Below are 11,649 nucleotides of genomic sequence, written 5' to 3' on the forward strand. Positions count from 1 at the left end.
ATTTTTTGTTTGCTTGCATCTTGTCTTTCATTCTCTTAACAGTGTCGTTTGCAAAGACTTCATTTTGATGAAGCCCAATTTATTAAATTGTTTTCATGAATGTGCTTTTACTGTCATTTCTAAGAACTCTAACCCCCAAGCCACAAGAATTTCTCCTGTGTGTTCTCCTAAAAGTTTTACATTTTATATTAGATCCATTTTGAGTTAATTTTTGTGTAAGGTGAGGGTTTATGTCAGGTTCTTTTATTTTTATTTTTGGCATATTGGTATCCTGTTGTCACAACACCATTTGTTGAGACCATTTATTGAGAATCAGCTTGCCTCTCAATCCCCAGTTTTTAGGATATTTTATACATGTTTTGTTAGATTTATAGCTAAGTATTTCACTTGAGGAGTTATTGTAGATGGTAGTGGTATATATTTATTGATTTCAGAGAGGAAGGGAGCAGGAGAGCAAGATAGAAACCTCAATGATGAGAGAGAATCATTGATCAGCTGCCTCCTGCACGCCCCACACTGAGGATTGAGCCTGCAACCCAGGCATGTGCCCTGGCATGTGCCCTGCTGGGAACTGAACCGTGACTTCGTGGTTCATAGCGCCACGCTCAACCACTGGGCCACAGGTGTGTTTTCAATGTCAGTTTCCAGTTGCTCACTGGCACATATTAATTCTGTGTATTGATCTCATATCCTGCATCTTTGCTAAACTCTCTTAGTTCGAGGAATTTCTTTGAGGTTGGCTTCACGTGCACTTGGAAGGGATCTGCATTCTGCCGTTGGGTGGAGAGATCCATGATTACCCTTCAGTCTGCTGGGCTGAGGACGTTGTCAGGTTTCCTCCATCTGCTATGATTTTCTCTCAACACTGTCACTGTTCGGGATCAGAACCAACCTGTGCAGCCCCCAGGCCAGCCAGCACTCAGCAGCAATTTTTAAGGAGTCACTCCTGAGGTCCACCCACCTCTGTGGTCTCCCAGTGATTTCCAATTCCCTGGACTCCCCATTTTCATCCCTTTGGCCAGAAACCTGGGCTGTAGTTACCTGTTCTGCCGTGCACTTCCCGTGGCTGCCCTCATGTCTGGGGTCAAACGCCCAGAGGACTGGGAGGGAGGAGGCAGGAGGGTGAGACCACAGCTCCTCCTGCTGGGCAAGTTCTGCTGCCCCAGGATGCTGTCTGCAGGCCCTGCTGATCCATCACTTCCATTGTTGCTGCCAAGCCTTCCTCACCTTGGAATTTCCTGGACCTGAGAGACTGGAGAAAAGAAAAACAAGTGATTTCCCTCATCTCTGAGCACTGGAGTCTCCTCTCTCCCTAGACTCAGAGGACTTCTTGGCGCTCTCTTCAGCCATGTTCCCGCTTGTGGGTTGCCTTGAGTCTGAACTGGAGAGACCAGAGTAAAGCCAGAAAATGTGGCTCCGGCGGGTGGTTCAGTTGGTTGGAACATCGCCCTGCACATCTAAAGGTAGTGGGTTCGATTCCCGGTCAGGGCACAGATGGGAGGCAACCGATCGAAATTTCTCGTTCACATCGATGTTTCTCTCAAAAAAAAAAAAAAATTAGCTCCATTCACAGTCATTGGAATTCTGACCTTCAATGACCTGCTTTCCGGGTCCTCAGTCCACTACACCCTGGGCTGAGACAGGGTGGCCGTCCTCCCTCTGTTTATCTGGAACTGGAACCCTCTGTTCTACTTCAAGCTGTAATCATTATGAAGCCCTTAAAAATGTTGTGAAAAATACAAAATAGTTGCTCTTAAAAGGTGTCGGGTATACAAGAAATATGGCGGCATGCACGGCCAGCTGGGAGAACGAACAGCTCTAGCCAAGAGTCTCAAGAGTGAGCTGTATAAACCAAAACTCTTTAAAAACAAACACCTTTTGCCCTGGCCGGTTGCCCAGTGGTTAGTGTTGACCCTCAGACTGAAGGGTCACAGGCTCTATTCCCAGTCAAGAGCATATACCTCAGCTGCAGGTTCAATTCCCAGACCCGATGGGCACAAGCAAGAGGCAGCCAATGCAGGTGCCTGTCTCACGTCGAGATTTCTCTCTCCCCCTCCTCCTCCTTCCTCCACTCTCTAAAAAAAAAAAAAAAAAAAAAAGTTCAACAGGGAAAATATCCTGGGGTGCGGATTAAACAGCACCTTTCTCATTCCTCATTTGGGTTTCATACTCGAAGTAACCCGAGACTTGGAAACTAAACGGCTGGCACAGCGAGCGTGAGGACTCACAGCGGACCATGGGCCTCTGGAGCCGTGGGTTCACGGAACGCTGTGGGCCCTCGTGCTGCCCGATGCCTCCGAGATGGCACCAGCTCAACACCGTGTTCAGCAGGCGTCGCGTGCTGCTGTCTCTGTAAGCAAAGCTCAGTTTTGTGCGGTTCACGATGGTCCTCGTCGCCATGGCCTCCCGAGCGGGTGCTGGCGGGCGGGAAGCAGCGCCAGTTCTCTCGTGGACATGGATCTGGGGGCGGGTTCCTGGCCGAGGAGACAGAGGAGCAGAGCCATGTGTTTCTCAAGGACAGCTCCCTGTGCCTCCAGAGGGCTTGCCAACTATTGCTGTTGTTTCTGCGAGGTGGGGCCGTGCCCTCGTTTCAGAAGCCAGGAAACCGAAACGCGTGCTCACAGAACACGTGAAGGACGGGCTGAGGGACCCCTCACCGCGAGGTCCCGACAGGGTCTCCCAGGAGCTTAGAGCCCGGAGCTTCGATGACTCTCTGGTCCAAACACAGAAGCATTTCTCCTGTTCCTGAGGCATAGCTCATGTGTCACAAAGTCTGCCCGTGGATAAGTTGTGGCAATTGCTGCAGCCGTGTAACCATCCCCAGAAACAAGTCATAACCTGGAGTCCCCTCCGCCACCCCAGGGCGCCCCCATCTGCTTCAGGGTCTCTGCTTCCATAGACCATCCCGCAGGCCTTGGCACAGTCTGCTCCTGGACCCGGTGCTCCCAGCCACTCATCCGCATGTCCCTTCCCCTCAGACCACGTCAGGTGACTCTCCTTGTGCCCCCACCCCCACCCCAGCTCCTGTCACAGGAAATCCCGGTGCCTGTGACGAGCGTGTGTCCAGCTCACTCCCTGTTAAACCTGAAGTCACCTTCATGGTCAAATCTGATCTTCAAGGACATTTTTTCAGTGCGGAGGCCCGGAGAATTGATTGACCAGCAGAAGGCACGTCAGATCAACGCACAAACGGGTCTGGAATAAACATCTGGCTTCAAGCCCCTCCCCTTCTACCTGCCCCACAGCCCAGTGTCTGAGAGAGAGCTGTGTCCAGACCTTCATGCTGAGCTCCGGCCTCAGTGCCTAGGTGCTTCCAAAGCCTTGCCCTGGGATCAGCACCAGGCACCTCAACCTGTCCGGTCCTGCTCGAGCCACTCGCTCCCCACAGGCCTGCTCCCCATGGACCTGCTCCCCACGGGCCTGCTCCCCACGGACCTGCTCCCCATGGACCTGCTCCCCACGGGCCTGCTCCCCACGGGCCTGCTCCCCATGGACCTACTCCCCACGGGCCTGCTCCCCACGGGCCTGCTCCCCATGGACCTACTCCCCATGGGCCTGCTCCCCATGGACCTGCTCCCCACGGGCCTGCTCCCTACGGACCTGCTCCCCACGGACCTGCTCCCCACGGACCTGCTCCCCACGGGCCTGCTCTGCTGTTTCCCTTCTGTGCACAGGCACAGCCGCTGGAGGCTCCCCTAATGCCGTCACCTTCACTCACCACCTGAGTTGACACCCCCAGAATATTGTGAACCCGTCCACTGTGCCTTATCCTCGCCGCTCCCAGCTGGGCACTGCCTCTCCCTGGACAGTAGCCTCTAACCCTTTCCCTCACCCCCCAGGTCTGGGCGTTGGGCAGTTTCTTCATGGAGAACTGAGCACTCTGAGTGTCTGACATGAGCCATTCCACACACGCACACGCATGCACCCCAAAGTGCTTGCTCTGCTGCGTCAGGCGCTGGGACTGTTTTCTGGGCAAACCCTGAGTAAAGAGCTAGAACTCATTCCCAAGTCTGCAGTCTGCCTCCTGCTGGCGACGGCTGCGGGACCCACGCAAGCGCTGTGACCTTCAGACGCCCCTGGAAATGGGACGGTGTGTCCACTCGGGGGTGTTGTGAGGAGTAGATGCACACACGCCTGCACACTGCTGTCCATGAAGAGCTGAGAAGCCATGCTTCTGTGAGGAGGAGGAGGAGGAAGGGCAGAGGTATGAGCCGGGTGCCTGGACCTGCCAGGCCTGCAGGGAGCTTCTGCTTTCACACCTGTGACTGCTGTCATTCCTGATGCTGAGGGTCTGTACAGGCCAGGGTCTCCCTCAGGTGAACGATGTCAGCACCTCAGGAGGCCCAGGGAGCGTGTTCTACGAGGGTCCGGCTGATCTTTCCTCTTTCAGGGGATGAACAATCAGTATGTCCGCCGGGAGGTCTTCTGCCGGAACACCTGTCACGAGCTCAAACACTTCTGGGAAAGGGAGATCGGCAAACAGACCTTCTACCGAGAGTCGGAGGAGCGGCGCCTGGGGAGAAGTGCACTGAGAAAGTATGTATTTTTTAAAAATAGACTATTTTTTAGAGCAAATTCACAGCAAAATGAGCAGGAAGTAGAGTTCCGACGTACCCTCCCCCCAGGCACAACCTCCCCACTGTCAGAAGCCTACAACAACATACATTGACACAGCTTTAGCATCCTTGTGTGTCTATTTCTTTATGCAAAATTGACTTTCCCAGAAGAATTCAAGATGGGCATCTCAGAGGATGAAATTATTTTAATTTTCCATGCATACGTTGCTGCCACCACCTATAGTTTTACAATTCTTATACATCAACAAATGTAGCCCTAACTGGTTTGGCTCAGTGAACAGAGCATCGGCCTACGGACTGAAGGGTCCCAGGTTCGATTCCGGTCAGGGGCATGTACCTTGGTTGTGGGCACATCCCCAGTAGGGGGTGTGCAGGAGGCAGCTGATTGATGTTTCTCTCTCATCGATGTTTCTAATTCTCTATCCCTCTCCCTTCCTCTCTGTAAAAAATCAGTAAAAATATATTTAAAAAACAAACAAACAAACAAAAAACACATGTATACTGTTTTATCTCTCCTTCTGTCACTGGTTCTAGTGCATGAGGGTTACACTAAATTTGGGGAGCATGTATTTGGATACTGCTTTTTTATCCCAGGTGACGAGATCTGCACTGTAATTGGATTGTAATTGTGTTATTTTGGTAGTTGCTTTAGGATTTACATGTCCACCCTGAACTTATCACACACCTTCAAGGGTGCATCATCTCCTTTAGCGTGTAAAAGCCTTACAGCGAGATGGTGCCATTTCCCCTTCCTGGCTGTCGCGCTGTTTGTACAAAAGTACATTTTTACTTCCATGTGTTATAAACCCCATGTCACATAATGAACAGCGTTGCTTTCAACCACTGATTATCTTTTAAAGAGGTTCAAATAGCAAGAAAAAGTTATGAATGTGCATCCACACAGCTGCCTTTCCAGGTGCTTATTCCATCGTGACCCCGACTTCCTTCTGCTTGAAGGAATGGCCGTTAGCATGTGCCAAGGGTCCGCCAGGAAGGACCCTCCGTTTCTGCACATCTTAAAGCCTCTGTATGTGAATGCCAGCCTTGCTGGGTAAACAATTCTAGATTGACAGGGTCCCCGCCCCCCCCCCCCAACACTTTAAAGATATTGCACTTTCAAAGGAAAGTTCAGAGGATTGAGATTAGGGTACATTGAACAGAAGTGAGAGTTAAAACATGTGCATATTTAAATTTGCAAGTCCTCTGCACACCTTTTACAACCTGAAACACACACACACACACACACACACACACACACACACACACACGGTCAGGGGGAAAAAGGAAGAAAGCTTTACCTGAACCAACAGCCCAGGATGAGTGTCCCTCTGTGTATTCTGTTTCTATGTTCAGGCTCAGAGAAGAATGGAAGCAGAGACTGGAAACCAAGCTGAGGCTGAGGAACAATCCAGATGAGACTGAAAAGCAGGCAAATGTTGGCCAAGAGCTTCTGGCTTCCTTGACGCAAGAGGACACGGAGCACTGAGGCCGCTCTGCTGGGAGAGTCGTGCCCGTGGCTGAGTCCCTTCGCTATGCCCACCAGATCTCACCCCACTGTCACCCCGAACCTGTGAGGGGCTTACTGCAGACCCTTCCCAGCGCTCAATGGAGTCATCAGCCATGTCAGGCCTCTCTGCAGGTGTCTACAGATGAGATTATTAGATACCAAAGCTCATGTGGCATCTTCATTGCCATGTAATTATCGTCTAGTTTTGAAATCCCAATATTTTCAGTTCTAAGCACGCTAGAGGGATAATCTTCACGGCCAAACTTGAAACATTGCCCAGTAGTTCTGCTTCCCATTGTCCTCTTAGGACGCAGTTTCATGTAATCCTTTCTCTTGTCTTCTTCTGAGAAGAAAAACACATCTGCAGGAATTAAAATATTGTAAATAGTCGTGAAAATAAGGTTCGCAAATAAAATTATCTAATGCTATTTTTTCTTCATATGAAATTAATTTTGGTTTATTCAAAAACATGATTATTAGGGGGGGAAAAACATGATTACCTAGACCCAGTCAATAAAATTGGAGCAATTTTATTTTTATTTTTTAACATATTTTATTGATTTTTTTTACAGAGAGGAAGGGAGAGGGATAGAGAGTCAGAAGCATTGATGGGAGAGAAATATCAATCAGCTGCCTCCTGCACACCTCCTACTGGGGATGTGCCCACAACCAAGGTACATGCCCTTGACCGGAATCGAACCTGGGACCTTTCAGTCCGCAGGCCGACGCTCTACCCACTGAGCCAAACCAGTCAGGGAGGATCGGAGCAATTTTAATAAAACCCGGCTGCCTGGCCATCACCAGTGTGGGTGCTCTTCGTCTTGTTGCTTCTTTAAAAGCTCCACATGCTTGCACTGGTTGGCTGCCTGTCAGCTCCACTGACGTGTATCTGGCCGCCCCAACCAAGTGTTTGCCACACAGATTCTGAACTTTGAAATGTCACCACCTCTCCCCAGACGTCCCTCAGGCCCCCATTACAGGGTTGCTGATTCTTTTTTAAAATATATTTTTATTGAATTCAGAGAGGCAGGGAGAGGCAGAGGGAGAGATAAAAACATCAATGATGAGAGAGAGTCATTGATAGGCTGCCTCCTGCACCCTCTACACTGGGGATTGAGCCCACAACCCTGGCATGTGCTCTGACTGGGAATCCAACTGTGACCTCCTGGTTCATATAGGTTGATGCTCAACCACTGAGCCACGCCAGCTGGGCAGGGTTACAGATTCTTAAAGTACAAACGGGCACTGGGCCTGGGCAACAGTTTCCAACCGAAGCAGAGAGACGCATGTGGGGAAGTACAGGACAGTCGTAGGCCACACCTCCCATCCACAGGGCTACGAGCCCGGAGACACAGGGCGGGCGATTCTGACAGCAGCAAGTGTGGCGTTCCAGCCCTCAAACGCCCCCACGTGCCATGAAGCGCTTCCATTCACATCCCCAGGGAGTCAGGGGGTCTTTATGGGGCCCTGGCACCACCCAGAGGCCAGAAGCCTTGGGGGAGCATTTGCCCAGGTCCCACACGTCTCAGAACAGGGCACAGGGCCCGGAGCTCTCCCACCTGCTATGCTCTCTCACATCTGGGATTCAATATGAGTTCCAGCTGGGTTCATGGGAGGCCGTTCTGATGGAAAGGAATTTTTGTTGCTGGAGGAGGCCGAGAGGACTTAACGGAGGGAGAAGAGGGAAGGGCTCGCAGGCCGGGAGGCCCCAGAAGCCAAGGTGAAGGCAGCCTGGTGGACTGCAAGGCGCTGCTGCTGGAAGTGAAGTGAGGCAGGAAGTGCAGGGAAGATTCCTGTTGCGTTTGCTGGTTCCTGGAAGCCAGGCCCCTGGGTCATGTAACCAGAACACAGAAGCGCAGGCAGAAAAGTCGAAGCCATTGTGAGGGGCTGGAGCTAGCAGGTATGGGTGCCCTGGCCTGGCGGGGGGAGGGGGGATGTCTTAGGAACAGGCTGGTTAAGCCCAGATAATCATGGTCCAGGGGAGGTGGCAGTCAGGCCCCTGGGGCCTGGGGGCTTGGAGGGAAGACATTGGGCAAAGCTGCAATGAGAAGGGGCAGCAGGAGCTGAACCTGCAGAAATCAGCATGCACGGCTCTCCTCAAGGTCACAGGGGCACAGGCTGTGGGCCAGGGGCCACAGTGGCCGTGGTTCTGGCGGGTTGTCCCACCCAAACAGGGGGGACAGGTGGGAAGGCCAGCGGGACTCCCAGAGGCCTCCTGAGAGCAAGAGGCTTCACTCAGGCACCGGGGTCCGGAGGGGAGGAAGGGGAGCGGAGTGTGACTGCAGCTCTCAGTCCTGGAGGGTAGGAGTCCAGGGTCACATGCCAGGTGCTCAGTTTCTTGTCTGGTAGACGGACGGGCTGCTCAGGGGTCCTCACAGGGCAGGGGTGGGGGTGGGGGTGCTGTGTGACTCTTCTTACAAAGGCCTGAATCCCAGCACGAGGCCCCCCCTCCCCCATGATCTCAGCTAAACCCAACCCCCTCCCAAAGGCTGCAGCTCCAAGGACCATCACATGAGGGTTAGGGCTTCATCACGTGGATTTGGGTGGGAGGAGGGGAGCGCACAATTCGGTCCGTAGCAGAATGGGGATACTTTAATCTGTCCCAAGTTCCCGACACATCCATTTATAAAACTGACCAGGATCAGCACAGCAAACACTGCGATGGGTGGACTAGGCCCAGGGGTGACCTTGGCCTCCAGGGAGCCCCCAGAGCAGGCCACGCAGCACGCAGGGGCTGTGCAAAGGAACTGACACTTAGAACACGGCCCACACACACGGGCCAGGCCATGCGTTCGTAACATGAGTGGATGGTCCGCCGGCTAAAACAGGAATGTGAAGAGAGTCTCCTCACCTTGTACTCAAAATGCCCGGGTACCGTCCAGAACCACTCGGCCGAGTGCCAAGAGCACCTCAGCACAAGTCAGGAAGGATGACAGCAGACACAGGCGTGAATGGTCTGACAAGGTTGTCCAGCAGTTGCACCAGCGCTCCAAGCGACTGCACGCTCTCCTTAAGCAAACTTGAAAAATAAAGAGCGATCTCTGTGCCGCGCTCTGCAGCCCACCTCACTCGGCCACCGGGACCACCGTTTCGGACCAAACTTACAACGATCGCCTTTGGCTATAACTGTGCTGGGACTTGCACGTGGCTTTGCCACCAGAGGACCGAGCCCTCTCATTAGTCCGAGGCTTGAACCTGTCCAAACGCCGTAGCCGCGCTCCACAGATCTCAGCAAAGAAATGGAAGTTATAAAGGAAAACCCAACGGAGATTTTAGAAAGGAAAGACACACGAACCCAAGTAAACCCACCACAAGCCGGTGAGCTCAGCTGCACGGTGGGGCCTGCAGAGAGCAGCACCAGTAAGCTGCACGGTTAATAAGTTACTCAATTTGAACAAAGAAAACAGCTTTCTTTTCATTTGTTGATTGATTTGAGAGAGGGAGGGAGAGACCTATTTGTTGTTCCTCTTATTTATGCAATAATTCGTGGATTTTTGTATGTGTCCTGACCAGGTTCAAACCCAACAACCTTGGCATATCAGGACGACGCTCTCATCAACAGAGCTACCCGGCCAGGCGCCCCGGGAGCCGGCCCACGACTGCACCGTGGACGTGGGGTGTCAGTAGAGGTCACGCTTCTCCTGACGCGAGGGAGGCTCCCACGGGGGCGTCCCGGTAGGACAGTGGAGGTGGGACCCTGTGCCCTGGGAGCCCCGCCCGTGGTGGCTGTAAGCAGCACAGAAGGCTGGGTGGGGGGACCACCGCGCACCCCAGGGCACAGGCGTGGGGAGGCCGCCCGCGTGGGGACCGGCACACACAGACCAGGGTTGCAGGACGAGGACCCGCTGCAAGGGCGACCCCTGGCGGTTAAGCACGCTCGGCGCCTCTTACTGGTCTGTAACCTGGCGCTGGTGGCAATGGGAGGCGGCGACCCTCATCCCTCCAGGCGCCGTGTCTCTTTCTCAGCCCAAATCCAGGCCCCTGCGGTGCCCAGAAAGCGGCCCGTGGGCGCCCCTCCCCTCCCGGGCCCAGCAGTCCGTTTGGGATCCATCCTGAACTTTACCTCCTCATGGTCCCTGCTCACAGGAGAGGCCTCAGCCTGGAGGGGAGGCAGGTGGGACCAGAAAGATGGAGGGCGCGGTGGGCGACCCTGAGACCCCGGGGTCCCTGGGAGCCGACGACTCCGGAGCGGACACCTGTGCTGTCCCTGCTGCGGCCACGCGGTCACCACCGGCTCCCTGCCGGCCACGCGGTCACCACCGGCTCCCTGCCGGCCACCATCTCACCAGCTCCCTGCCGGCCCCTATCTCACCAGCTCCCTGCCGGCCACCATCTCACCAGCTTCCTGCAGGCCACCATCTCACCGGCCTCCCCGAGGCACCCACACGGCAGCCAGCGCCTGGCTCTGGGCGTCTCTTCAGTGAACGGGCGCTGACCTCCGTGGTCAGTTTCCATCTCAGGCAAAGGCCCGCCCGCCCCACGTTCCGTTGAAGGTCTGATGCCGCCCTGGCTGCCCCGACTCTCCTGAGGCCGAGAGGTCAGTTCAGCGCGTACTGGGCAAGGCCCGCGAGGCGGGTGGGAGGTCCTGGGGAATCTGAGCTGGGACAGGGCCCTGTCCTGGAGGTGGCGGGAGGCAGCGGGGCTGGGAGGTGCAGGGCTCGCCCTGGTCCAGACGGAGAACTAGCTGGGAGAGGGTGCGCATACTGGTCAGCGCCCTAGTCCTGGGAATGCGTGAATGCCCACAGCACTCTGGGCAGCCTCACTCTTCATCAGTTTGGCCCCCTTCCCGGGACCTCCGTGGGGACCCACTGGGGCTTCTGGCGAGAGCAGAGCCCAAGACCCTTCGTTGGGTGACACCAGTTAGTCGGCCGCCCTCCCTTCCTCTGTAGGCGGCAGCGCAGGGGGGCCCTGGGTCTCTCGCCCGCTGCCCCGCATCATCTGAGTGTCTGTGGGTGCCCCCAGCCACCTCCCCAGCCTGAGGCTCCCGGTGGGGATTCAGCCTTGGGCTCAGGAGGGCTGGGCTTCCTCAGAGCCGCCACTTGCTTCCGACCAGGGTAGGGCGCAGGGTAGGCCCGGCAGCTGAGAAACCTACCCTCTCCCCAGGCTTCACCTGGAGCAGTCGGGAAGGAGACAGGTCCCAGGGGACCACTCGTGGGAAAAAGGCTGGTAGACAGAGGGGTCACCAGAGGGGTCACCAGGAGCCTCTGCCCAGGAGTGAGGAAACCGGCGACATGAGACTCTCGGGTACAGCCCAGGACTGTCAGAAGGACTCCACAAGACAGAAAGGCCCTTTACAATCAAGTCCATTTTACAGATGGCAACATTGAGGCTCAAGGACTTGGAAGCAAGGCTCAGGCAAGGAGAAGCCGGTGGCTCCTCACCCCAGCCTGGAGCCACTGCAGGTCAAGGTCACTGGGAGACCGGTCTCGTGGGCAGAGGAAAGGGAGGCCACCTGTCACTCTCTCCCGCATCCCAGTCAGGGCTGCAGCAGCATCTCCCTGCGAGAATCTCCTCTCTCCAGAGCACCACCTACAGGGCTCATCCTGCCTCTGCTCTGGGCCACGC

General features: G+C 54.7%; 2 protein-coding genes across 2 annotated transcripts in view; one reads left to right on the forward strand and one right to left on the reverse strand.

Moving 5' to 3' along the window:
• Positions 1-4,387: 4,387 nt before the first annotated feature.
• On the forward strand, positions 4,388-6,226 carry FAM240A (family with sequence similarity 240 member A; the record flags this gene model as incomplete). The annotated part of the gene is made up of 2 exons (XM_014448702.2): positions 4,388-4,536; positions 5,931-6,226. Coding segments are annotated over 2 exons (282 nt in total), but the record flags the coding sequence as incomplete, so codon positions are not given.
• Positions 6,227-10,622: 4,396 nt separating this feature from the next.
• The window catches only part of LOC102417264 (ALS2 C-terminal-like protein), a 4,513-nt gene continuing 3,486 nt past the window's right edge, over positions 10,623-11,649 (reverse strand). The window contains exon 7 of the mRNA XM_023747529.1: positions 10,623-10,701. Within this exon, the coding sequence (XP_023603297.1) occupies positions 10,623-10,701 (79 nt within the window). The remainder of the gene's footprint in view (positions 10,702-11,649) is intronic.

The sequence above is a fragment of the Myotis lucifugus genome, unplaced genomic scaffold (genome assembly GCF_000147115.1).
Source record: "Myotis lucifugus unplaced genomic scaffold, Myoluc2.0 scaffold_899, whole genome shotgun sequence".
NCBI classification, from domain to species: domain Eukaryota; kingdom Metazoa; phylum Chordata; class Mammalia; order Chiroptera; family Vespertilionidae; genus Myotis; species Myotis lucifugus.